Below are 27,517 nucleotides of genomic sequence, written 5' to 3' on the forward strand. Positions count from 1 at the left end.
TATTTGGCACTGGTGCAACCATTGCTGATATTACCATATCCAGTTCCAGTGTCCACAGTTCAAGAAAGATATTGATAAATTGGAGGGGTTTCAAAGAAGAGCCATGAGAATGATTAAAGGATTAGAAAACCTGCCTTATAGTGATAGACTCCAGGAGCTCAATCTAGTTTAACAAAGAGAATGGTAAGGGTGACTTGATCACAGTGTATGAGTACCTACATGGGGAACAGATATTTAATAATGGGCTCTTCAATCTAGCAGACAAAGATAGAACACAATCTAATACCTGAAAGTTGAAACTAGACAAATTCAGACAGGCAATAAGGAATTTTTAACATAATAAGAATAATTAACCATTGGAACAATTTACCAAGGGTCATGGTGGATTCTCCATCACTGACAATTTTTAAATCAAGATTGAATGTTTTTCTAAAAGATCTGCTCTAGGTATTATTTTGCGGGAAGTCCTATGGCCTGTGTTATACAGGAGTTCAGACTAGATCACAATGGTCTCTTGTGGCCTTGGAATGTATGAATCTATATTATTTCACTCAGAGGTTCCCAAACTGTGGTCCATGGAACACTTCCTGGTGGTTGGCACAGAGCTGGCTGCTCACACAGTGCTGAATCTCCTGTCTGTTTCTAATTCCGACATTGTATTAAAGATCACTGAAAATGCAATAAACAAATTCCTAATGTTATTTTTCTGTGTAGGCAATTGCTATAGTTGCTTCAAGGCTGTTGTGTGAGTATGGATGGGAGGGGAGGTGGTCTGATTGATTGTGAACACTGGAGGAACATAATCTTTTGAATTTAGTTTCTGGAAGTGTACATGAACATAAACCTCAAGGAGGGGAAAAGCCAGTGTGAGGCCCCAGGTTTTTTTTTTTAATAATGTCTATTTCATATTTAGGATAATGAGGATGCCTGTAGCAAGCTGTATTCTCTGTGCCTTTGTGACTCTCCAAAGTGAGATACCAGCCAAAATCACCACATCTTGTGAAAACTAGTGCCAGTATTCACTGCTATTGCCCTATACTTGAACCCATGGACTAGGGCTGTAATTTTATAGCTTCATACAACAGAACGTCACCCCCCACCATCCCATCCCTGGCAGGCCATACTCGCCATGGACGGGGCTGGAGAGCAGTGCTGTGCAGAGGCACTCCAAAACTGAAGTGTCAATAAGTATAACTTATTAAAAGCATTTATGGGAATATGGGAAGGGAGTTTTGACATATTTCTTTCCTTTTCCATTGTGATCCAGTGGTGCATATGTCTATTTTTATCAGCAGCTTCTGGCAGTGTAGCCTTGAAGGATGCCCCCTCCACACCCACAGAATGCCTGGCACTGATGAGGAGGAGGACTGAGAAGGACATGTTTTTGCGAAATCCTGCAAGCCAGTGCTGCATCGGATCATGAACAAAGGGCTTGGAGAGTCAGTGTGACCGACAGCCTGGAGAAAGACAGCGAGGACAGGAAAAAGGCCCTGGAGTCCCAGTGGGTCAAGGAGCAGGAAATGCACCGGACATAATGGGTCTTTTTAGGCACCAAACCCAAATGCTGCAGATCCTGGTTGACCGACAGGTCCAAAAATCCTGGATTTCCCACTATTTGCAGTCCTTGGAGAGCTCCATGGTCACTGCTTCTTACACCCCCAATATTCCATGTGGCATCATGGGATGCAGTCGGACCCCCTAGCCCACCACGCTGGGGGACAGCAAGGAAAACCACAGCTTCACCTATACTGACCTGTGAGAACCACGACTGGTGTACGTGTAATCGCAACGGACTACATTTGTTTACTGAAATGGATATACATTTTTACCTCCTTTTTAATTTTAATTTTCACCCCATTAAGTTTTGTTAACATTTTGTACAGTATTGTACAAGGTTTTTTTGTTTTTTATACATAGTTTTTCTGGACTTTTGTTTCACTCAAAGTTCTAGTTTTGGAGAATCAAATGATCTTTATTAGTTCACAGCAAATACTGCAGAATGCATAACAGTACTTAAAGCACATAGTACTTGTAAATGTACACCAAGCACCACTGAATTCATAGCTTCAGGAAAACACGCAGCCATATTTATAAATGGGCAGCAAGCGTACACAGTTCTTAGCAGCACCCAAAGCTCCGGGCTCAACAGAATAGATACCAGTCGGCAAAGACCCACCAATGCGTAATGTAGATGACACAAGACAGATTCAAGTCCCTAAAAGCAGCCTAGAACACTACTGTAACTGCCTTAAAGTGCTCTTTCAAAGCCCCTCCCACCACATAGCGCTGTGCTGGGCTCTTGGAATAGCCCTGATGGCTGTCTGTTCAAAGTCAGCGGAGAGCTGCTCTATCTCCGCTCTCCACCTTGGCGGCAGCTTTCCCCCCTTTGCCTCACAGATACCATGCAGAACACAACAGGCTGTTGGGGTATTTTTCTCACTGAGATCCGTTCTAGTGGGTAAACACCGCAAGCGTTCCTTCAGTTTACCAAAAGCACATTCAATAGTCCTTCTGCACCTGCAGCTGGTAGCTGAATCTTTCCTTGGTGCTGTTGAGGGGGAGGTGTATGGCTTCACGAGCAAGGGTGTGGGCTGGATCCCTATTAGCATTTCAATGTTGCCAATGGTAATCTGCCCATCAGGAAAGAACATCCCTGGTTGCAGCTTTTTTAAAAGTCCGGTGTTTTTAAAGATGCGAGTGTCATGCACCTTCCCTGACCAGCCCACACTGATGATGGTAACGCATCCCCAGTGATCCACCAACACTTGCATAACCATAGAAAAGTAGTCGTTTCTGTTGATGTATTCCATGGCAAGGTGAGCTGGTGCCAAAATAAGGATATGCATGCTGTCTATTGCCCCACCGCAGTTTGGGAACCCCATTGCTTCAATACATCCACTATGTCCTGCGCATTGCTGGGAGTCCTAGTGCTGCATAGAAGGGTACAATTAATGGCCCTGCATACTTGCCTGAGAATCCCCCACTGTGGATTTTCCACTTCCAAAGTGATTTCCCACTGGTTGCAGTTCAGCATTGCAAGCTTCCAGTGAATGCTGCTCCCTTCTCCACCGTCAATGCAGCTCTCCTTCTGGTGTCCCTGTACTGGAGGGCTGGGGAGAGCTGTGCACACATGTGCAGGAATGTGGGTGGCCTTTTGCATGTGAAAGTTCTGCAGCCACTGCTTGTTGTCTCTCTGCGGCTGCTTGGTTGCACCAGCAACCCTTAAATTGTTTTTCACTATGTCCATCAGCAAACTGTCCTTGAAGATATCCTCATATCCTCAGTTACAGTAGTTACGGTGGGTCTGCAAATACAGGTGAACCGTAGGTCCTGTATTTACAACATTCGTGACAATAGTGCAGAGCTTTGCAGGCTCTATGCTTCTGTCAGAGATGGAAGAGACTGCAAAGCACCACATGGGTTTGTGGGGTTTTTAAAAAACAGCATGAAAAATTATGGGATATGGATGGTATTATTGGATGGAAAAAGTTGCATGCTGGGAACTGGACCCCATAGCGCTCAAAGAGCCTTGGGCAAGTCATTCCTATATCACAAAACGTTGCAAAAATGTCGCAAAAGTCATTTCATTGGTTGGTGATGCATGGCACCTTGGGATACCTACCTGCGGTGCACCACGCTTTGCATCGATGCAAGCAGCCAAGTATGCACGTGCTCGAGCTACACACAAATTATGGTGGCTGTATGCCAATGTAACTTGTGTAGACGTGGCTTGAACCTGTCCTCTGAGATTTAATACAGCTCACTCTTGTGTCTCAGTGGAGTTAACGTCTCATTCTCCCCCTAGAACTGGAGCGAGTGGGAGTTTTGCCTGGATAGGCACTGCCAGATTGGTCCCTCAGGAGCTGGGAAATCATCTTGTTTCTTAGCTTTGACACTTTAGACCCGTTTCTCCTCCCCCAAATAGCTTCTTTACTTATTGTTTACTTGGCTGTTAAAACTGGCCCAAAGTTTCTATTCTTGCAGTGCTCTTTGGCTGTAACAAAATTTGCAAATGTTGCGCAAAAACTTTCTCTCTAATGCTGTTCTTGTAAAAACTCCTGCAGCAACTGATTTCCCCCTCAGCTGCCCCTCTCTGCAGTGGATCAACTCTTCTATTTGTTTAAACTATGTATTCTTCACTTCCGCTCCATGTGATGCCTTGGGCTAAACATTTTAATCACCCCGGGCCAGCCTTTGCTGTTGAGTGTCAATTGCAGTTCGTTCAACATGACCGTCAATTCAATTTTCCTAGCTTTTGTGATGATCCCTCTGGCATTCTGCGGGCCAGCAGCTTTCCAAGAGGTAAGTCTGACCTCCAGAGAGAACAGATTGCAAGAATGCTTTCCCCCCCCTCTCTGTGGAAATAGGACAATGTGCATTCAAATCAAAATGGATTAAGCCCCGCTAATCAAGAAAGTACAGTCATCTCCTCTGGGTGATCATTCTGTACCATACATTTAATGCAAAAGAAAGACATCAACATTAAAATGAATAAATGAAGTTCTGCGCAGGATAGGTGGTGCTGAATAAAGTTTTATTTCCATTTGTTTTTGCTTTGAAAATGTAAAACTGCTATTTTACTTTTTGCAGAAATTTCTTGAGGCATTGGATCCAGAAGACGTTTTTTCTTATTTTGGCACCAATGCAGTCCTTGATGGTATGTAAGCCTTCTTCCTTCTGAATTTTGTAATGTGTCATGTTTGTAAATTTGTTTCTGATACAGTATATTTGATATCAGTAAGCACGCACTATTACTGACATTAGCCCTGATCTGACCTGCAAACACTTATGCTTGTGAGTGACTTTACTCAAACAAGTAGTTTGGTTCAAGTGTGTAAGTGTTTGCAGAATTGGGTATGTGATTTGGAAATCAGATGCAGTAATTCTTTTAGCACTTTTCTGTTTCACTTCTCCTTCTGCATATTGCTATTGTTTTAGTGCACAATTCATAGAATGAAAGGTTCTAAATAACCCTGGAACAGATCCAGATCAGCTGGGTATAAGACTATAGATTATAATGATGATTTTATGTAAGTGTTTTTTTAAAAACATTTCAAGAAAATATAATAATACTTTTAGATTGATAATTCAGGATTAAGATACTGTTTAGATTTAGGCAATATTCTCAGGGCAGGGACGCTGTACTTACATGTTTGTATAGTGCCTAGCAATAATAATTTTCACTTCTATAATGCTTTACATCTGATGAACTCAAAATACCTTACCTTTTTGTCAGGTAAATTGTTATCCTCATATACAAGTGGGGAAATGGGGGCACAGAGAGGTTACAAGTCTTGACCAAGTTCACACAGCAAGTCAGTTTCAGTGCTAATAGGAGAACCTGGATCTCCTGATCACCGGTTCTGTGCTTTAGCTGCAAGGCTATCCTCAGTTTCGGGATTGATAAAAACACAGTGGACCAGAGTTATTGACATAATTAAAGGGAAAAGGCTCTTTGGAGAGTATTGTTTTTCATGGAAGCAGATAGTTATATTTATTTTCCCACGCATCATTATTATTACAGTTAATTATGTGTATAATCCTAGTAATTTGTGGTATTTCTTCCAGTACCGGAATTTGTTATTGCTCAGCCAGCTTGTCCCTGTGAAGAGGACCAAGTTGAACCAAAATCTTGTAAAGGTCAACGCTGCTCCCTTAGGGCCTGGGGAGAACTCTACACCTTTGAATTCCTGGAGGAGCACATCTTTCTTTCCTCTTCCTTCGTGAGCGATCGAAAGCTGAACTCCTCCGTTAGTTTACTAAAGCAATTCCCAGGCACCTGCTTTGCCAGTGGACAACTACTGCACCCTCCAGGGGCTGAATGTAGAGTCACTTACTGCGAAGGGCAGCTGGTGAGTATGCAGCATAGACTTTGAAATCAAAACATTGGCTGCATTTACAACCACTAATGACCAACGATGTTTTGCCATATGCACTTGGCCAGGTGTCTCAGAGTGAAGACCCAGGTGCCTAGAAAGCAAAGTGTCAGATCAGAAATAAGGGGTTAGAGCGAAATTCATTCCTGTGCAGAGGACCAGTGCGAGGACTATGCACTACATAAAAGTTCAACTTTGACCCAGAAAGCGGTGTGAAGAATGCGTGGGGTGGAAGTGGCATTTATGCGGCGCATTGGCCTGGTGCTGGCCCCTCTGCCTAGGGATGAATTTCACCCTGAGCTTGGAATGGAAGAAAAATTCCTGCCCTGTCGAAAACATAAGGGGATTTACTTTTTATTTATTGATGACTAATTGGTGGTGCTGGGTCCAAAGCCCAAAAGTTTGTGTCCAAACTTCCTTCAAGGTCTAAGGGGATTCAGATCTGATGTTCAGGTTCAGATCAGTTTCGAAGAAGTGAGGTTGAGCTGAGAAGTTCAAATCCAAATTTCCCCCAGAGTCTGAACGGTTTCTGATCCAATGCTGTGGCTTGGGACCATCTCTCCTATCTAGACAGCACTGTGAAGGCATTTCAGAGAGTCCATAAAAGTCAGAGTCATTGCTCTGAAGAGTCTGCAGTTCAGTACAGTATATGGGGGGTCACAATTCTGCCATGAGAAAATGTGGAAACAGGCAAAGAAATAAATAAGCCGCTCCCCCCTCTCCCCCACTCAAAGGGAGGAAGGTCTCGAAACACTCAATTTTGGTCACCCCAATGCTGCCTCACTGAGCCTCCAGTAGCTTTATTTTTCAGAGCTTTTGGTAACCTGGCAGTTTGGTGTTCATCCAAATCCTTCTGATAACAGGAGATCCCGATGATGTGTGAGGTACTCCATGGCAATGATAATAATTAGCATTGATTTAGTATCCTTTCCTATGAGGATCTGAAAGTGCTTTATAACATTAATGAAGCACTGCCCTGAGGCAGGTAATAGTAACCCCATTTTATAGACGAGAAAGCTGACAGGATAACGATTCACCCAGTATTACACAGCAAGTTGGTGGTGAAGTCAGGAACAGAATATAAGGAGCCTAACACCTAGTCCCTCATTCTAACCACTAGACTATACTCCCTCCTAGATCCTAGTAGTATCCTACAGATCACAAATGAACAGGAAGCCTTTGGTTTTGCATCCTCATGCCCCAAACATATTCAGTCTTGCCTGGGTGCAGCACCCATTTGGGAAATCTTGGCGGTAAATCTTGGCAGGAGAGGTGGTCTGTGACTTTCTCTTGGTGGTGAATGCCTCTGGAATAACGTAGGGGTGGGATTTTGCTTTCTTTAGCAAGGGGCCGTCATCGTGAACAAAGAAAAGATTCACATCAGACCTGTGAGAAGCAAACACCTGAATGTGCTGGAAGACCCCAGCCTCCCCACACCCCACATCATCTTCAGAGCTGCAGGGAGAGGGACAAGGACGAAAGGAGGTATTGGATGTCTCGGGGCCGAGAGAGGAACTACTGGCCCAATTCTGCCCCCTCTTTTTACCTGCAGTCAGTGGGGCTGCATGAGTGACAGTGAGGGCAGGACTTGTTGCCGTCACAATGTGTAAATGAGGCTCTCATTGGGGCCTATGTAGTCCAGGAGCACTGTCTGTGGCTTGGAGAAGAGGCCGAGCTGCATCCTATCACTCTCCTGTCTGCTTTCACCCTTGCTAAAACAACATATAGCCTCAGTAGGGACTCAGGATTTATCTTGGGCGGATAGGCATGGCCTTGTCACTCACCAGTTACTGCCAAACACAAGAGCAAAAAGATATGAACTTCAGCTGAGGATGGGTCAGGACTCAGGGTATGTAGGTGGGATATTTTGTCCATGATCAATTACCAAGGGCGGCAGCAGCAGCTAATAGAAATCAGTGCAGACGGGAATTAGCTCAGTGTCGGGAGGAAGCAATCTTGCGATGTATTGCTCATAAGTGTTCAAAAGGCTGGGATGGACCCACAGGGCTTCCAGGCCTCCTTCCATCCTAACCTCCCTTGTATTCCCTCGTGGTGTTGTAGAACGAAAGTCTCCTCCTCGTCTCTGGAAAAGGGCAGAGGGGAGCATCATGCACCTGGAGCTGCTGGTGGTAGTGGGCCCTGATGTTTATCAGTTCCACACAGAGGACACCGAGAGGTACATCCTTACCAACCTGAACATCGTGAGTGGCTTTCTGTTTGATTTCAGTGCCACGTTTACTGAGCCTATGGTGGCTTGTGTTGGAAGGGACCTCTGGTGGGGGCGTCTGGCTAAGCCCATAGCCAAATGTTCTGGAAATGCCTCCACAGAAGTGAGTGGGAGCACCCCTCCCTCGGGTATGTACAGAATACTGGACTGGGGTGCAAAGCACACTTCAGTGTGCAGCCACCTCCTTTGCATGGGCCATTGTACCCTCATCCAGGAAGCTGCAGGCATAAGGGAGGGCATTCACGAACGCTGGGAGTGCAGCTTTAAAGCCCCATTTGGAAAATGTGTCCCTTAATTTCCTTAGTAACTGGTTGGGTGCTGGCTCCAGCATTAGGAGTTTATCCTTCAGTGCCCATTGATTTCCGCGGCCGTATTTGAGTTGATCTATCATTTCACTGTGTGGGTTTTAACATTCTATTATTAATTTCCTCAGCGCTACCCACCTTGCTCCAGTCAGGAATGTATCACTGTGTTTTCATGTGGATAGCAGGGGCTGGGACACTTTGAAGGGTCTTGACATTAATTTTCACACTCTGTGAAATCCCTTGTTCTCGCTCTGCTGGAGGCTTTTAATCCTATTAGTTAAATCTAGTGCACACTGGTGGACAGACTTGTGGCTTACACTGAGTTTAGTTCTCAGATGAATCCTGGTTCTGTTTGTAATGGGCAAATTTCATGCAACTGCCTGTTTCTTTCCCTGGTGACTTGCAGATTTTATAATTGTCCATTATAATTACCCGATGTGTCACCTTGGAAGTACATCTGGCTGGTTTGGTGGAAGATCTTATGTGTAGGGAAGCCTTAGTGTCAATGCAGGGCACAGACAGGAGTCACACCGGCATCTTCATTATGAAACTCCATCTGGATCCTGTTTTTCCTTTTACAGGGTGCAGAGCTGCTGAGAGATGCCTCACTGGGAGCTCAGCTCAGGGTTCACCTGATGAGAATGATGGTCCTGACAGAACCAGAGGTAGAAAATGGAGATTTGTTCACAATCCTTGGAAGGGTCCGTCACAGGTGAGGCTGAGCCCAGCTCCCCTCAGAGGGCTAGCCAGCCTGTGACAGGGCCACTAAAGGGGAAGCATATGAAGATGTGCCTTCTCTTTAGGTGGGTATAAACATCACCACGAACATCAGCTCCTCGCTGGTCAGTGTCTGTGAGTGGAGCAAGAAGGTCAATCCCCAGAATGATTCAGATCCCCAGCATGCCGACCTTGTCCTGTATGTGACCAGGTAACAGAACGCCCCTGAGGGGGATTAGACTGAGGGGAGATTAGAGACGTCAGGTCAGGCCGGCAGGGTCAGGCAAACTGCAGCACCTGCTGGACGCGCTCAGATGGGGTAGTAGTAAAATGTGCACCCTTTGGAGAGGGGCCTTACAATTCTTCCGTGAGTGGCTTGCTGTGGTGTAGGAAGCCCTCATGCCACTTTGCTCCCCTGGTCTGGAGGGGGGAGGTATTCTGCATGTCTGCACACACCAGCTCCCAGAGCACAGACTGGGCTGAGCGCTCAACAATTCCACTTCCTCAGCTTCAGTGTTAACTGGAATATCCCTCGGGAAGTGGCCAGCCTGGCTGTGGCGAACTCGGCACAATTCCAGCGGCGGCCTGCGTCCCCAAGCAATGTTTGCATGATCACGGGAGGCTCATGTGAGGGCAGAAAAGTCTGGAAGAGGCAGAAACCCAGTGGTTGTTATAGAGAAATTCCCCAGCTTCCGAGATTTCCTCTGACTCACGCATTCCTACAGGCCGCTTGACTCCCAGGCTCACATTATTCTCAACTGACTGTAACTAATGACACCCGCCAAGCTCCCGTTGAATGTAATGGCCTTGTTTAGTTGCTCATCTCTGCACAGAGGGGATTCTGGTATCTCTCTCTCCTGCAGACAGGGTTATATCTGATCAACATGTGCTGGGTAGGGTGGTTCTAGGTACTCAGTGTAAACCTTCATTGAGCATCTCATCCCTGGGGAGATTCATGAATCAAAGTGAAAGGGGGTGGTAAATACCTGGTCAGGTTGAGCTGGGAGAGGCTAAAGACGTTTTTAGTTGACAATGTTCACTGCTAGGGTTTTTAATCCTAATGGATCTGCTCTCATGTTTTCTCCCTGCCTGTCTCACCCTTCCCTAGGTTTGACCTGGAGTTACCCGATGGAAACAAGCAACTGCGCGGAGTCACCCAGCTGGGGGGAGCCTGCTCCTCCTCCTGGAGCTGCGTTATCACCGAGGACACTGGCTTCGACTTGGGAGTCACCATAGCCCACGAGATCGGGCACAGGTCAGAGGGCAAGACCCAAAGAGTTGCCAAGTGTCAGCCCATTCACTCAGAGAAAATTGGCCATTGTTTGCAAGCTGAGTTCAGGGAGTGAGCGAGTCACCTCGGGCGGTGCTGGGATTCCCTTAGGTTCAGGACCATCCTTAGGATTTATGGGGCCCTACGCAGTATTATTAAACTGGTGCCCCTATGCCCCACTCGGGGTACAGCCACCACCCCCACCTGTGAACCCCCAGAAGACACACCCCCCCCCATTGCTGACACACACCGAGCTTCGTACACAGCAGACGCTGCGGCAGCCCGGGCTGTGAGGCATCGAGGCAGCCAAGGATACTGAGCCGCCCGGCCCGCCTCACAGCGGCAGAGAGTCCCAGTTCCCCACAGAGACCCCCGTACCGTCTCCCTCACGCAGAATGCGCCGCACTGGCAAATTCGGCTCTGTGAATACGGCCCCTGCCTAAGGAGACTGCAGTGCACGCTGGGTGTGCGGGAGCCGACCCGCTCTTACCTGCTGTCCTGGTGGTGCCCCAAATTTTCAGGTGCCCCACACAGCCGCATATGCTGCGTATGCCTATGGTCAGCCCTGTTCAGGTTGCTTGAAACGCAACTCCGGAGAGACGGAATGGGAACGAGGGGCCCAATCCTGCAAGGTTCTGCGCTCCCTTAACTCCCATCATCTTCAGTGGGAGCTGCGGGCACTCATCATCTCAGGAGGTACTCTGCACAGAGCCGACCCTCTTCTGCACGGACGTCCTCCGGGCACGGCTCAGTGTGCCACCAGCTGGATTCCAGCCCCTCAGAGGGCTCAGGTCACTCTTGTAATCGGTGTGGCGGCGTCTTGGCCCAGAGAATGGTGGTGACTCCCGGTAGCATGGCAGGGCGGGTGACGAGAACAGTGTGCAGTGAGTTACCTATGGGCAGGGGGGGGAATAACAAAGGGAAGACTGGCGACGTAGAAAACCACAACAAAACAGAGGCCGAGATTTATAATCCCTGGTCCAAATTCTCGGCTGCTGTAAATTTGTGCAGCTCTGGTGACATCAGTGGGGCTGCGCTCGTTTAGAATTTGGCCTGTTGTTTTTCTTGAGCCGTGTCATTCACACCCAAAGGTTTCCATCAGCCTCAGGTATAATGGAGCCGCTTCATCCCCCTTTCCCCAATCCTTTGTCCCTCTGACCTTCTTAACCTGTGTAAACTCTGCAGCCCAGAGACTGTCTTTTCCTAGGTGTGTGGACAGTGCCAAGTGCAAGGGGGTCCTGATCCTGACTGGGGCCTTGAGGCACTAACGTAATGTCAATAAGACCCAGTAAGCACTAGTGCGCGTCAGGAGAAAGCACGCTGTGCTGTGGGGAAAGGGAGGGCCGAGGGAGATGGAATTAGAACAAAATGCAGTGGAAACTTCAATATTAATTAACACTTTGCACTTCCCTCCCATTGCATCTCTCCACATTGGTCTGAGGGTCTGAGAGCACTTTATAAACAATGAATTATGCCTCACAACACTGCCACATAGCAGGGAAATACTATTGACCCCCTTTTACTAATGGAGAAACTAAGGCACAGAGCAGGGAAGTGACTTAGCCAAGATCACTCATACACTCCCGGAATAGAATGCAGGAGTGGTGACTCCCAGCCCGGGGTTGGAACTGTGTTCTGCTCCTGCAATTTAACACCAGGAGATCAGCTGGATAATATCGGTAACGCCCCCACCCCCTTTTATCTCTTGCGGCAGTTTTGGAATCCATCACGACGGTGAAGGAAACCGGTGCAGTGGGAGTGGCAACATCATGGGTTCCGAGGGCAGCCACAACAGCGTGGACCTGGTCTGGTCGGAGTGCAGCAGAGAGCAGTTCCTTGCCTTTCTCAGGTAGGAGGAACCAGCTGCTCTCCATGCTCATCTGCACGTCTGCGTTGGGGAGAGGAGAAAGGCAAGGAACAAGGTGGGGGACTCTTGGAGAGCGAGGTGCTGTTACTCCTCGGGGGTTTGTTGATTTTAGGAATGAACAAGTGGTGAAGAGAGCAGACTTCTCTAAGCCTAGGACAATGCTCACGTTTCCTGGGACACCAATAATGAACTCCCAAGGCCTGTGTTAGCATGTGTGCGTGTCCTTGCTGGCTGTGTGCTGGAAAGCGATGTCTCTTGTGGCTTTCCCAGGACAGGCCAAGCAAGCTGCTTGAACGACCTGCCGGACCTGGAGGGCAGCATCCCCGGGTGGAAGCCTGGCTTGTATTACGGCGCAGACGAGCAGTGTAAAATAGCCTTTGGGAGCGCAGCCACGGCGTGCACCTTTGCCAGGAATGACATTGTAGGTAGAACACTTTCTACCCGCTTGTGCTTCTGGCTGGTAACGGCCACCCCTGAAGTACTGCAGCTGGGACGGGCATGGTGGCGCAGCAGGGCGGTGGGCTGGCATGGAGCGGGGGACAGTATTCATCTGCTGGGGGGCTCTTGGCAGAGAGCAGGCTTATAAAGAATTTGGATCACTTGCCCCTTTTTCAGCCCCTCCTCTCTCTCCTCCACTCAAGTCTCCTCTTCATTATTATTTAACATTTGCATTGCAATAGTGTCCACGGATCCTGGCCTGGTCAGGGCCATGCTGCGCTAGGTACCGTACAAACACAAAGGGAGAGAGACTCCATGTGGTGAGGAGTTCTCCATTGTCCCTCTCTTGTTCTACTCCATCTCTTTGCTCTCCAGATCCCCTTTGTCCCCTCCCTTGTACAAGACTGCGTGGCTCTAACACACGGACAGTATTGTTAATGCATCTCATTAACAAGAAAACACTAATCCGGCTGCAAACCTCAGCTGCCGTCACCGACCCTCATCCTGTGCCATAACGATTGGTAGTGCCAGTCACTGGAAGCGCCTATAATGCCTGCCACCTGCAGCATGGGCCTCACCTCATTCCACTCAAAATGGAGATGCTCAGGAAATTGCCTAAGCCCTTGGGATTTGGAGGGAGAGAGCAGGTGCTGGCTTCCTGCTAGCAGGAAGCAGGTGGGTGGGTATGGGTAAGGCATGCTTGTCTTCCTGCTGTTCCCCGGTATCTGGTGAGTGCAGAGCACACACAGAGCCATGGCACGGCCTAGGGAAGCCATCTAGCCGTGGTCTGCAGTGTTCCGGCTGGGAGGCGTGAGGGTCCTATGTTGGTGGGACAGGGGTGGGAGCTCAGGCTGAGTAACTGGCACAGCAGCCTCGGGCACGCACTGAACAGCCTGGTTTCCCTGCCCTCCCAGGACATGTGCAGAGTTCTTTCTTGCCACACCCATCGGGCCGACCAGACCAGCTGTACTCGCCTTCTTGTTCCCCTTCTGGATGGGACCGAGTGTGGGATCAACAAGGTAAAGAGTCTCCGGGCGCGGTGAAGATTGGAGGGGGGAGTGGGTGGCTACCAGACACATGGGGTGGCAGGGCGGTGCAGTGAGTGATTGTAGAGCGCATTGGATGGTTGGATGGCGGAGTGGCTGGCTACAGGGCATAGCGGATGGCTGGTACAGTGGGACGAATGAGCTTTCCCATGTAGAGAGCTAAGTTGGAAGAGTGATGGAGAATCCACCACCACTCTTGGTAAATTGCTCCAAGGGTTAATTAACCTCACTGGTAAAAATGAGCACCTTATTTCCTGTCTGAATTTGTCTGGTGTCCTCTTCCAGCTATTGGACTGGGTTATCTCTTTGTCTGCTGGACTGAAGAGCCCGTTATCAAATATGCTGTTGGCACAGGGTATTTTCACTGTTTGTCCCGCATGGGAGGTAGAGTTGGAGGAGAAGATGCCTCGCTCAGCTCCTCCCCTCGCGATTTGGGGTCCAATTTCCTTCACCTCCCCTCCCAGGCAGGGGAGTGACTGAGGCACAAGATACTGTCCCCTTCCAGTTGCATTTCTCCCAGCTGAAGGGGCAGAGCGCCTCCCCCCACCTCCCTGCAGTCTTAGTTGCAGCATGGCTGTTGCTGATCTCTGGTGTTCTGGGTTCCAGTGGTGCTCCAAGGGACGCTGTAGCTCTCTGGAAGAGCTGAACCCCGGGGCAGCGGTGCATGGGCAGTGGTCCAGCTGGAGCCCCCTCACCGCTTGCTCCCGCAGCTGCGGAGGAGGAGTTATAACGAGAAGACGACTCTGTAACAACCCCAGGTAAAGACCTTCTTCTTTCCCGGCAGCACCATTGGACGTGCTCGTGGGGCCCTCTGGCTGTTTGCAGGCCCAAAGTATCCGTGCTTCCACTCGTTTACCATGGATGAAAGCTTGTTGATGTTCGAGTTCATTTAAACATGGGCTGGCGTCCTGCGCTGAACCCAGCTTAGGATGTGCTGCGTGTTTTGCCAGTGTAACAAGTTCCTTGTCTCTCTACTGACCATGTGTATCATTCTCAGATCTCGTTGCCTTTTCACTGCCCAGGTGTGTCGTTGTCCGGATGAGTCTTTTCAGTGCCTTGATCCCTGTGTCACTCCATTCTTCCTCTTAGCATATGCACAATGTGCCTCAGGTGTCACGTGACCAGGATTCGTCACTGAACTTGGTCTGCTGGTTGGGTCATTAGCTCCCCCGGCTTGGGCCAGACACTGACAGGGAGCGCGACGTGAACGCTGATCCATGCCCCCCATCGTTCCATTGATTGGCTGCATCATCGACCCGTGTATTTGTCGTTTCGTTAGCCGGCTCGGTGTGGCTGTCCATGAGCCAGATCTTGGTGCTGCTGCTAGGCACTGCCAGATCCTGTGTATTTGGACGATCAGGATCCTCGGTCTCCTTACTGTGGGGCAGCTCTTCCAGCCTCTCACCTGGCTGCCTGTGGACTCACATGTCTGTTGTTTTCAGGCCTGCTTTCGGGGGTCAGGAGTGCAGGGGAGCAGACCTCCAGGCTGAGATGTGCAATACGCAGGTAGGCTGCCTTCTCTCGCTCTGCAGGCATCACACACATGGCCAAACAATGCACTGTCAGTTATATGCCATTTTTAACCCTTTAAGAACTCTACCATTCAGGGCCACAGCTTTCAGAGTCAAAACAATTGATTTCCCTGGGAAGGAAACCAAGTATTGGGTATGCAGTCTCCATCTGTGTGACAAGACAGGTATTTGTTCCACTGTCACTGAGGCCAATTACCGACTAATAACTGACCAGCCCCAGCAAGGTGTAATAAAGCATCTTATCTGGGACCCCTAGAGAGCCGCCAGGCACTCCAAGGGAGGGGTAATTCCCAGCTCAGGTAGATGGACAGCCGCTAGCTTTGGTTGAGCTAGCATGCAAATAGCCATGATGGTGTGGGCAATGGAATGCGCTAGCCGCTTGAGTACTGACCTAGGGTCTTGGACGAGATTGCACTTGGGCAGCCAGCTGTCCCATTGCCTGTCTCCCCATGGCAACACTGCAGCTATTAGCGTGACAGCTCAATCAAATGTAGTGTGAGTCTGTCTACCCGAGTTGAAGATTACCCCTCTAGCTGCAACGTACATGCCCTGAGTCCTTTCAGTGCAGGACTGCGCTCAACAAGGGCCATGCTTGTATTGCTCACATTTCCCCCAGCATTTATTTTGGATAAGTAGGAAAGATAACATCATCTGCAAACCGTCTGTCTCCCATTCCTAACCCATCTCCTCCTCCCCAAATTCTCCTGCAACTTCACTTTAATGGGATAGTCTTCTTCATTTGCTGTTATTCTATTTGTCAGCTGCTGCTTTTCACCCCAGAGGTGGTTGCACTTAGGTAGTGGGTGAAGTGGTTCCTGGGATTCTGCTCTTATTGTATTCCATTTCACTTTCTTTGCATAATAATCTTCCTCTTCCATAGGCCTGTTTGAGCTCCCAGTTGGAGTTTATGGCTGAACAGTGCGCAGCGACAAATGTAAAGCCGCTGTATCTCATTCCAGAAGTCCCATCTTTTTATAAGTGGACGTCGGCTACTGGTTATGCCAAAGGTAAAGGGGGGAGGGAGAGAGAGAGAGACAGCAGTTCCTTTGGGAAAGAGACCCCGTAGTGTGACCTTGAGTCCTGACCTTAATGGCAAATCAAATGGCAGCTTTACTGGTGGTTACAGCCTTTCCTGACAATTCCTTTTACCTTCTTCCCATAATGTACTTGACTCTCTTGTGCCTTTTTGCTTGAGTAACTCTGCCTTTCTCCCCATGTCTGTCTCCCCCAGGGGATACCCTGTGCAAACACATGTGCAAGGCAGAGGAGAAGAATTTCATGGTGAGCCGCGGGGTCAGTTTCACAGATGGAACCAGGTGTGAGCAGAGCAACCGCAGAGCCAAAGGGGCTTTCGATCTGTGCGTGATGGGCAGCTGCAGGGTAAGGATTTTCCTCTCTGCAAGTGGATGGTGTATCCAGGCCAAACTTCAGACATGGGATCTAAATGGTCTCAAAGGAGCCACCTCCTTGAGGGTAGGAACAAGCAAACTGTGACCCAAACTTTTGAGGCTGGCTCTTCTATAAGAACAGGATTTGTTAGGACTGTTTAGACTTTTGGACTAACTAACTGGGCATCCCGCTTGTGCATCCAATACCAACCCTCCCCAGCTAGTCCATCCTGCCGATTATACAGTACGGTACATGTGTGTGTAATTCCTTCCTGAACAGTGCAGCAATCAGTTTATACCTTGAAGCATGAGAGTGAAACAACCTTGTCATCAATTGAGCTTGCATAGCTGTATATGTTGTTAGGGTAAGTGGGCAGACCTGGACAGACCTAACTCTCCTCCAGGAGAGATTTGCTCAGAGTCAGACAGTGGGTCAGTGGCAAAATGAGGACTAGAATTTAAGAATCCTGACTCTAAATGCCATGCTGTAACCACCATCCGTGCTTGCTTCCTCTGCCCATGAGTGTCCATGCCCACGTGGGTTCCTCTGCCCATGAGTGTTCGTGCCCACGTGGGTTACAAAGAGAAAAGGTAGCTTAAAGAGTGTAACACAGGAAATGCCACTTTGATCACTTCAGGTTCTTCCTAGAATAAGCCGGTCTTGTGGCTCTGCTGTTTGCTCAGGTGTTCGGCTGTGACGGCAGGATGGACTCTGGGATGGTGATGGACTCCTGCATGGTGTGCGGGGGAGACAACGCCACGTGCACCAGAGTGAGCGGCTCTTACACTGAAGGAAAAGCCAAAGGTCTGCAAGCCTCAGCCCTGCTCTCCACATCAGGGTCTATCTCGGATGCCAGATGCCCCCAAAACAGATGCAGAGCTCTGTACTGTCCCTATGCAGCTTCTTGGGTGTGGTTTTGCTTGTTTCGGTTTTGTGTGGAATCTGCTGGTGGAGACCGTCAGAGATGGAAACGGATGAGATTAATGCTCAGTGCAGCCCGAGAGCTAGTTGCAGCCTGGATTCCCTGCCAAGCCATTCGCAATGTGGCTTCCCTGTTTGCCACGGGCAGGGATCCTGAACTCTGGCCTGGGGGGAAGAGCTCAGCCTAGCTGAGTTCTGTAAAACAGGGGGGCTGCGAGCTTTGTCAAATTCTGCCTGAGCAGTAAAATGTTGATCTGCCCGAGCTTGCCCCTGCCGTCACTCTCACGTAGATTTCTCTGGAGGGTATTTTAAAAAATTGAAAGTGAGCGGAGGGCTTTGGTAGCTAGAGCGGAGGATGCTGAGGCCATGTTCCCAGGTCTGCCACTGATTCAGTTAAGTTCTCTTGGCCATATTCGTCCCGGGGTGACTCTGAAGTCAGTGGAGTGACACTGGGGGGAATTTAGTTCTCTGGGCCTCCGCCTGTCCTTCCATAGCATGGCGATATAATACCTACCGTGTAGGGGAGTTTAGAGGGTTAATTACTGTCTGTAAAGTCTTTTGAGATCCTCGGAAGGTGTACTGTGAGGGCAAGGACTGTAATAACAAATCCCCCACTCCTTAGAGAAGGTGCTAAAGTGAAAGTGACCACATCTTCTCTGTGTTCGTTCCCCAGAGTATGTTACGTTTCTAGCCCTGCCTCACAAGGCCACCCTTGTCTACGTTACCAATCGCAAACCTCTCTTCACACATTTGGGTGAGTATAATGGAAAGGCTCCTGGGCTGGTTTGGTTTCTGTGCCCCCAAACACCCAGGCAGTCTCGAGAAAAGGCAGACTGGGGGGGAAGCGTCCTGGCAGTGGGGTACTCTCTGTAGAGAAGGAGGGGAAGCTCTATTGCTTGGGATGTTTAAAATAGACTGGACAAGTCACTAGTGGATACATAGAAGGAAGCCATTGTCTCTAGCTGATTCTGTGAACACATAGTACCCCTCTGCCCTGACTACCATTGTTGCTTCTCTAGCTGTGAAGGTCCAAGGTCGGTATGTGGTGGCTGGGAAGGAAAGAATCTCCTTGAACATCACCTATCCATCAGTAATAGAGGACAGCCAGATCAAATACAGGGTGTTACTTACTGAGGACAACCTGCCAAGCCTGGAGGAAGTCCATGTCGATGGACCAACCCAAGAGGACATTGAGATTCAGGTAGCTTGGTAGGGCTGGAAAGGGGATAGCCAGAACTGGCTTGGGGCTGCGTGGCTCAGGGCTAAGACCTGCAAGGCAGAGTCTGGTGGTGATTGAGGCTCTACTGATTCCCCCCATGGCAGCAGAAATTGAGCTCCGTGCTGGTGATGGTCTCCTTATCCTTGGAAACGGTTGAGCACATGTTCCCTGTGGGTTTTCTGTAGACTTATGTGAAGGTTGGATGCGGGGGGAAAAAGGAGAAAACAGCGGAATCCTGACAGCAAATCTCTCTTGTGATACAAGAGATCGGTTCCCTTCCCAGAAACAAACCTGGTGGAAGTACAAGGCTGTTTCTCCAATTAAGCAGTTCCCATCGTTCATTACCGAAGTTGGTGCTCTAGTGGCAGATACACACATGCTAAGGCAAAGCCATCCAGGCGAGGGATGTCCCTATCAGGACGTGAATTCAGCTCTGGGTTTTGGTTCTTATGGCAGACTTAATCTGAGTGTGAATGATTGGAAGTGATAAACAGACCCAGTGTTAACTTGAACTGTTTACAAAGAGCATTGGCGTTAGTCTCTAGTCAGTGCCCAGCGGATGGGTGTTTTTTAAAAGAACTTTTATTGGGGAATACTAATCAACCCTCCGGCATGCTGATTGGCTGACAGAAATTCCACGGACACTGGTACAACCAGGTGTTTGTTAGAGGTGGGTATGACCCCAGCTAGTGGAGTGTTTGGGATCCACATCCAGATCTCGCACCGTGGTTCCATCTTTGCTATCCATGTGCTCAGACCCATTCCTCTGACTTGATCTGCATATGCAACACCATACTGACCTGGGCTAAGCTCTAGATTTATAACTCTTCTCCTTCCCCAGGTTTATAGGAAGTATGAGAAGGAATATGGAGATGTCACCAACCCAGACATCACCTTCAGGTACTTTATACCAAAGGAGAAACAGACACATGTGTGGATTCCTCAGTTCAGGACCTGCTCGGTGAGCTGTGGGGAAGGTGAGGCAGATGTGAGAACCAATGGTTAATTGGGGGAAGCTGCTCAGGCTTGTAGGTTGACTGGCTGCTATCCACCTAAGTCCTCAAACCTTCTGGACTCACTTTGCTTATTGAAAGAAATACGGCTTGGTATCAGTCTCATAAATTTTATTAAAACTTACTAAACAAACTGAAATTTTAAAAAGTGACCAAATCTAAGCTGTTATTACTAATATTAAATTAAGCTAAGAATAAAGCAGTACAGCTATCAAATCATGATCAACATCAACAAGCTAGACGCAACAATGAATTGGAATTAAATCCTCAGGTTAATACTCAACATAACCAATCCTTATACACTCCAAAGAGGATTCTCAGAAGGGGGATGTGCATTTGGTTATAAACCCTAGCTAAAGAATTTGGTCAAAGTCAATCAAGTCTATGATTTAGAGCTAGTTAAGTGCAAATACTGAAACCGAATTATTACCTAATGACTGATCTAGAGCTGGATGAATTTTTTTGCCCAAAACGTATTTTCTTTCTGTTTTGGAACTGGGCTAACAGTTGAACAGCTGATCTTTTAGAACCTTCATCTTGCTTGAGAAAAAGTTACTTTAAAATCTTTCAAGATGAAACCCATGTAAGAAATACAGTTTTTTAAAGTTTATATAAGGGCTGTATTCCCATATTTGTTCTTTCTGTGACACATCTGGGGATTCACTTCTGTCTTGTTGGACAGAGGGAGCTCATAGTTTCTTCCTGTAAGAGCAAAGACCAGCCCGTAAGACAGCCTAGAATTTCCTTTCCCTTTTTCAGCTGAGAACCTCTGCAATGGCAGTTCTAATATTTTACTGAACTTTCGTTCCCAGGGGTGCTACTGGTCAATCACTCCTGCTTTGATCAGACCAGGAATGAAATAACAGATGATCAGCAGTGCTCGGAGACTCCACAGCCCCCTTCAAGGCAGGAGCCCTGTGCAATGGCGCCATGCCCAGGCAGGTGAGTATTCCTGAATGGCCTTTTCCACCACTAAGCTAAAGTCTCTTATCACTAGAGATGGGCATAGCTGGCTCTTGTCCTTTCACAGTTGGGTGGCAGGGGACTTCGGCCCCTGCAGTGCCACATGTGGGGGTGGAACGATGGAGCGGCTGGTTCGCTGTATGAAGAGAGAAGGGGGCTTGATCCTGACTCTTCCTGATTCCAAATGCATGGATGCTCCCAAACCTGCCTCCACCGAGGCATGTAGCACTGAGCCGTGTCCCATAAGGTAATTCAGAGGCTCCCTAAATATGTGGGGGGGGGAATAAATAATTGACTCTTTCTCCCCTTGTTTTGTGTGACAGTCCCGTAGTCAGGGGGGTTATTGCATGTTCTTCATTCTTGAGGGCACCTTGTTCGTGCCCGGGCTATGTAACCATTTCTGTTACTGTGCCCTTCACGGTGACTTCTGCTGGGGCCACAATTCTTCAAGCTGGGAGTGTGCGGACTCAGCCATGAGGAGATCTTTGTCTCTCCTTTCCAATCACGGAGACCAAGTGTTCTCCCCAGAGGCCCAGCTCTTAATCGGGAGAAGGTCTAAGTATTGTCTAGGCTGGAGTAGGGGACTGGGAGCCAGAACGCCTGGGTTCTTTATCAGCTCAGCCATGACTTGCTGTTTGACCTCTTGAACATATCACGTCACCCGTCTGTGACTCATATGTGGAATGGGAGTAGTAATCCCTACCTACTGAAGGTGGTGTGAGGGTCAGCTGATTAAGGTTTATAAAGTGCTTTGAGATCCTTGGGTGGTGCTGTTATTTCCCATGTAGATGGAAGGAATCTGAGCTGGGCAAATGCTCTGCCATCTGTGGGGCTGGAGTCACCCAGCAGAACGTGACCTGTGTACAGATTCTTGATGGACTGGAGTCCACAGTAGACGACAGCCTGTGCTTGGCGGAAGAGAAACCTCTAGCTTTTGTGCCATGTGTGGTTAATATCTGTCCTCTAGGCTGGAACACAGTGAGTACACTGGCTTGGCTAATGGGGAACCTCACACACTGGCCCGTGGGGGATCCCAGGCTGGAGGTTGAGAGGGTGTTATGCACATAGGACAGCTTATTAGTCCAGAGTCCCTTGTAGTCACTGCAGGAAGCCTTGCTCACCTTAGATAATGCTGCCAGGTTCATCAGAGTTTGGTGGGGGTGATTTAATTCTGGCAGGGGCCAGCTAAACCACCTTGGGCATCATCCCACCCACTTTCCTTCCCATGCAGCTATATTGCTCCAAGCAAAGCATAGGCCGAAATGCTTTAGCATTTATCACAGAGAGCCATCGCCTCATGAAATCACCTCCCATAAAGAAACCTGCAGTGCTGTCTGTCAGAGGGACCCTGGCATTCGCAAACAGACTGCAGGATGAAACTGGAAAATGGAGGGGGAATTGACTGGCTCTGGGGATTGTTAATGGGGTGTAGAGACTGTCCCCTGCAGGCCACTGGTTCTAAGCCAGCCCAGATCAGGTGTGACTGAAAGTCATGACTATCTAAGGTAGGCCAATGGTCTGGAGACAATGTGTCCATGTCAGAGAACCACCCCCACAGTGCCCAAGAGGTGCCCATCCAGGCAATCTCAGCCAAGGGGCCAGAAGTCAGAAGGGGCTCTCTCCACAGGGCTCAGCCTTATTGGTGGGGCCCTGTGAGGGAAACTTCCCTTGAGTGTGCTGTGCTGCTACAACTGTGTGGGGTAAACGCAGGGTTCGGCCTCCAGGGCTTTCGGGGGCCTTTTGTCAGCACTAAAGTCTACAGGCCAGTGTCCCACTAAAACAGGTAAAAGGAAATTCTCAAATCTGTCCCCTTTCAGTCAAAGACATAGGTGCCAATGCTCTGACTCCACCCCTGCCCCGTCCCCATTCCAATCCCTTCCCCAAAGTCCCCGCCCCCTCCCTGCCCCATTGGACTCCTTCACCAAAGCCCCGCCCCGGCCCTGTCTCCTCCCTTGAGTGTGCTGCGTTTCCACTCCTCCCCCTCCCTCCCATAGCTTGTTAAGCCACAAAACAGCTGTTTTGCGGCAGCAAGCGCTGGGAGGAGAAGAGGAGACGCGGCGCGCTCAGGGGAGAAGGCAGAGGCAGAGGGGAGGTGAGCTGGGGCGGGGAGCTTGGTTGCTGGTGGGTGCAATTTTCCAGCCCTGGAGCATCCACAGAGTCGGCACCTATGGTCACAGAGGGAGATTCTTGTGGGGGCTCAGATGCACAGCTTGCATCACTGAAGGGGAGTCCTGGGGGTATACCAGTTTGGAATCTGTCAGAGAGCCCTGTGACACGACTGAAAAGACTCCCTTGGTTCCAGTGGGCTTGGCTCAGGCCCTGGGCGAGCAGCAGCTGCCAATCACTTGTTGTTTTTTGCTGCTGTGTTGGAAGCAGGACAATTCGCCCTCACGGGAAGAGCTGGTGCCATTTGGGAGTCTCCAGAAGGAAAATCGCTTGGTGCATGTCTGGAGCCCTCTCCTTGGCGAATGCACCGTGACCTGTGGTGGAGGTGAGATGCTTGTGACGCTGCACGGAAACGTTCTTTGTTCTGGGGATGAACTCGGCAGCCTCGTGCATTCGTGCAATTAATCTTTCACCGCTGAGGAGCGGGGTGCATGTGTAGTTGTGGTCACAAGTACACAGAGTCTGGAAGAGTTAGGGGGCTTGGAACAAGGATGCAGAGCCTTCCTCTGTAACGTTCCTGGTTTGAATCCAGAGTAGGCTGGTACTAATACAAGGTTCCAGGAGCTTGGGCGGAGCTTGCTTGATCGATAAACAGCACTGAGCTCCAGCATAAGGCTGCTGCTCTCATAAATGATCTTGTTTCAACAGCTGCGTCCATGCCATGCTATCAGACTGTCTCCCCTTCCCTTCTAGGTGTGGCCCAGCTTCGCTATGTGTGTGTGGCTTTCAAGACCAAAGAAGAAACCCAAGAGAAACATTGTAATCAAGTGCCAAAGCCAGCGAGCAGGCTGGAAAGCTGCAATCCCATGCTGTGCCCGCCAAGGTACGAGACAGGTCTCTTTTCACTGTCAGCCTCCAGTGACGGGGTGGTGTGATGGGATCAGTTGTTTCCCGCAGGGGAAATGTTGTGTGGGTCCTGGTACAGATGTTCTCTCCATTCTTGTCCCCCCCAGTTGGGAGGTGAAGGAGCTGGCTGCATGCCCAGTGAGCTGTGGAGGAGGGAGAATACCACTCTCTCTTCGCTGTGTAAGACAAGAAGGAAATACAACCCGTCCTCTTCCTCATTCCAAATGTGGTAGGATGCCCAGGCCAGCCAGCACCAAGGAGTGTGGCACTGATCTGTGCCCAGCAAGGTAACTGCTTGTCGCTTTAGGGCCTGGGTATAACTGAGTGAAGCCCTTGAATGCTTATGTGCCATGGGAAATCTTAGCCCAATACCCCTGATACCTCACTACCTCAGAGTGGGGTAGGAGCCCCGTTTTAACAAATCTGGGTTGCAAACGTGGACACCACAATTACCACCTAAATTGTGCTTAGACGTTCCAGTACCCCAGGTGTCTACCATGTGAACTAAAGGACAATCAGCTGTACTTCTTAAATAGGGCTGATAGTCTCTGCAGGCAAATCTCTCAAATAAGCCCGGTAAGAAAAGCTTTGGATCTTGTGCTTTGGAGGTTGGACCCAAACTCCACCTTAGTTCACTGATGGCCGGGGAATGGCTTGCTGAGGGTTGGAGTCACTCATTGATGGCTGTGTTGTTCCCAGGTGGCATTACAAAATGGACTCGTGCAGCGTAAGCTGCGGAGGAGGTGTGGTGCGCAGGGTCCTGTACTGTGCGAGGGAGACAGGGGACAAGGTGGAAGAGATTGTATCAGACGCACAGTGTCATGGTTTGCCTCGCCCAGAGGAGCAGGAGCTGTGTAATCTGGAGCCGTGCCCACCAAGGTCATTATAATCACATTCACCAAGACCGCATGTGCCTGCGGAGAGTGTGTGTCTTTAAAAGTTCCATGGACTCAAACCCAGGTGGTTGGGGAACCAGGTTACAGAGGGGACCTCTGGATTGTCACTCTCCAGAAGCTGGAGACAAAGTGCTTTGTGTTCTAGAGGAAGGGTGAAGGGTGCTCACTGCCCAGTCACTTCTGACCTTGTAACTTCAGGATGGAGATGCATGGCAAGGTGGTAGCGGAAGCATGCTCAGGACAGGCTGGCTAGGAGGGTGTGTGGCTTCGTTTTTGATGTTTCCGGAGGCTGTTTACTGGGCTGAAATAACACAAGAGTTGGTCTGTTCAGGATATGTCAGTTCCAGGGGGGTGGAAATATCACGAGAAGACCAGATCTTGACTCATTTCAGCCCGTACATGTCTCCCCGAGGGCGGGGAGGGGGGCGCGGGGGAAAGGGCTTGTGATGCATGTACTGTGAACCCCCATGCAAACATTGAGCTCATGGGGTTTCAGCAAAACCCAAAGATGCTGCTCTACAGCTTTCAGAGGACCCACTTCTACACCAGCCTCAGATACTCTAACCTCGCCACAGGGACTGACTCTGTTCCAGATATGGATTGGAGCCACAGTAAGTTGGGATGATCCCATGCTGCAGTGTGCGTGTTGCTCAGGAAGGGAGTCTACAGATGGCTGGGGAAGTGGGAAGATGAGGAAGTCTCAGTATGTGCTTTTTAGCAGGGGCTGGTGAGAGGAGAGGTATCAGTCCTCACTGAATTTTCTCCTTCCCCTCGGATCAGATGGAAAGTAGCAGCAACTGGTTCGTGTTCCTCCTCTTGTGGGCTTGGCATAGCCACGCAATTGATCACCTGTGTCCAGCTCCGCCAAGGCCTAGAGACCGAGCTGGAAGAGAGTTTGTGTCCGGAGGCAGAGAAACCCCTCTCCAGCATCCCCTGTATCGTCAGAATGTGCTCCTATGAGTGGGGTTTCAGTGAATGGACAGAGGTACCTGCTACCCTTCTAACACAGCGCTAGGTGCAGAAGCTGTGTAGCCCACTGGCTTCATAGCAAATCCCAGGACTATAGGAGAAATAACTCCTCTCTTGCACACTGCATGGTGTTAGCATCCATCAAAATGCCAACCTGTTCCTAGGGATGTCATTCATCTTTCCTTCCGCTCTCCGTCCCTGAGCAGGGTATCTGTGCAGCCCCCAAGTTGCTAGACTTCTGCTCTTTGGCTGCTGTTTAAAAATTGCCTTTGCATGTTTTGGGGTGATGTGCTCCATGCAAGTCTTTTCTGAACTTTGCTCAAACCTTCCCCTGTCAGATCAGACACCCACATAATCACTATTGTGCATGCATATTGGTACATCTGTGGGTCTCAGGGTTCTTCGGTAAGGTGGCTCAGCTCTATAATCTCCATTTCACAGCTGGGGAAACTCAAGGGCATAGAGGTTAAATGCGTTGGCCAATATCAGTGGAACGGCTGAGACTATAACCCAGGTCTTCCTACTCCCTGACCTGCACTTTAGCCATTGAACCTCCTTCCCCCTGCATAGAACCCTGACTGTGGATTTATAAAGGCCTCTGGGTTTCTTCCACTGCAGTGCTCGGCGTCGTGTGGGAACGGCATTCAGATGCGGCAGGATTTCTGCCTCAATCCGAAAACCCATGAGCATGTGAACCCCGTCTTCTGCATGCGCTCCCCCAAGCCCATCACGGTGCGTGGCTGCTCTGCCGGCCCCTGTCCTGAGCAGCCTGTGGTGGATGGATCCTCGGTATCAGAACACCAGATACCAACTTCAGCTACGAACCCGATAACGACAGCAGCCACCACTTATTCTGAGAGGCCAGAATACAAAGCCCTGGATCGTCCTCCAACCAGGGTGCTGGCTCCTTCACCCAAACGCCCCGAGGAGCTTTCAGCGGGGGAGGAGGACACTGCTGAAGAGTACAGTTAGGTGGTGATTACATAGGGTGATGTCCTTCGCCAATACTCCGGCCAGGAGTCTGAGAGTCCTCCCGCACTTATGACAGGTTTCAGAGTAACAGCCGTGTTAGTCTGTATTCGCAAAAAGAAAAGAGTACTTGTGGCACCTTAGAGACTAACCAATTTATTTGAGCATAAGCTTTCGTGAGCTACAGCTCACTTCATCGGATGCATACTTTGGAAAGTGTAGAAGATCTTATTATATACACACAAAGCATGAAAAAATGTGGGTGGGAGGAGGTATTTTTTCATGCTTTGTGTGTATATAATAAGATCTTCTACACTTTCCACAGGATGCATCCGATGAAGTGAGCTGTAGCTCACGAAAACTTATGCTCAAATAAATTGGTTAGTCTCTAAGGTGCCACAAGTACTCCTTTTCTCCCGCACTTAGGCAGTACTCCGGCAGGGAGCATGGAAGCACTCCAGTAGGAAATTTGTCTGGGTCAAGACTTCGGATTCCAGGCTCATGATCATTTAAAATCAAATGAAATTCATTGCAGAGCCTAATTCCGGCCCACAGCAAGTTCAGATCCAGGGCAGCTCCCTTCCAGCTCAGGAGGGTGAAAGCCCCAAGCGGGTACAGCACATTGGTATGGCTAGGCAAGCTCCGCTCAGAGTTCCCCTGCTCTGCTTTGCTGTGAAGAGCATCTCGCTTGGAGCTGTGTGGAACATTCATAGCACAGGCCAGAAGCCCCCAGCACGCACGATTCAGGTTTGCTGCAGACTCAGAAGTTGGAGCGGATTCACTGAAAATCTTGCTGTGGGTCACGCCTTCCAGGTGTGTCATGGGCTACCCATCAGAAGAGAAAAGGAGGACTTGTGGCACCTTAGAGACTAACCAATTTATTAGAGC

General features: G+C 49.3%; 2 protein-coding genes across 2 annotated transcripts in view; both read left to right on the forward strand.

The window, feature by feature from the left end:
* Positions 1-1,849, forward strand: part of STKLD1 (serine/threonine kinase like domain containing 1) — a 40,844-nt gene extending 38,995 nt beyond the window's left edge. The window contains exon 20 of the mRNA XM_078849038.1: positions 1,296-1,849. The gene's annotated coding sequence lies outside the window, so the exon portion shown is untranslated. The remainder of the gene's footprint in view (positions 1-1,295) is intronic.
* ADAMTS13 (ADAM metallopeptidase with thrombospondin type 1 motif 13) overlaps positions 1-27,517 on the forward strand; it is a 33,419-nt gene that overhangs the window by 2,438 nt on the left and 3,464 nt on the right. Inside the window, exons 3-28 of the mRNA XM_073314814.2 lie at positions 5,569-5,852; positions 7,220-7,361; positions 7,938-8,077; positions 8,990-9,073; positions 9,212-9,336; positions 10,234-10,380; positions 12,110-12,244; positions 12,533-12,683; positions 13,615-13,719; positions 14,353-14,504; positions 15,189-15,252; positions 16,159-16,285; positions 16,510-16,658; positions 17,351-17,471; positions 18,262-18,342; positions 18,608-18,789; positions 19,649-19,784; positions 20,633-20,762; positions 20,851-21,030; positions 21,572-21,761; positions 23,160-23,274; positions 23,643-23,772; positions 23,903-24,082; positions 24,495-24,674; positions 25,472-25,676; positions 26,279-26,627. Of these exons, the coding sequence (XP_073170915.2) occupies positions 5,569-5,852; positions 7,220-7,361; positions 7,938-8,077; positions 8,990-9,073; positions 9,212-9,336; positions 10,234-10,380; positions 12,110-12,244; positions 12,533-12,683; positions 13,615-13,719; positions 14,353-14,504; positions 15,189-15,252; positions 16,159-16,285; positions 16,510-16,658; positions 17,351-17,471; positions 18,262-18,342; positions 18,608-18,789; positions 19,649-19,784; positions 20,633-20,762; positions 20,851-21,030; positions 21,572-21,761; positions 23,160-23,274; positions 23,643-23,772; positions 23,903-24,082; positions 24,495-24,674; positions 25,472-25,676; positions 26,279-26,627 (3,984 nt within the window). The remainder of the gene's footprint in view (positions 1-5,568; positions 5,853-7,219; positions 7,362-7,937; positions 8,078-8,989; positions 9,074-9,211; positions 9,337-10,233; positions 10,381-12,109; positions 12,245-12,532; positions 12,684-13,614; positions 13,720-14,352; positions 14,505-15,188; positions 15,253-16,158; positions 16,286-16,509; positions 16,659-17,350; positions 17,472-18,261; positions 18,343-18,607; positions 18,790-19,648; positions 19,785-20,632; positions 20,763-20,850; positions 21,031-21,571; positions 21,762-23,159; positions 23,275-23,642; positions 23,773-23,902; positions 24,083-24,494; positions 24,675-25,471; positions 25,677-26,278; positions 26,628-27,517) is intronic.

The sequence above is a fragment of the Lepidochelys kempii genome, chromosome 16, assembly GCF_965140285.1.
Source record: "Lepidochelys kempii isolate rLepKem1 chromosome 16, rLepKem1.hap1, whole genome shotgun sequence".
NCBI lineage: Eukaryota > Metazoa > Chordata > Testudines > Cheloniidae > Lepidochelys > Lepidochelys kempii.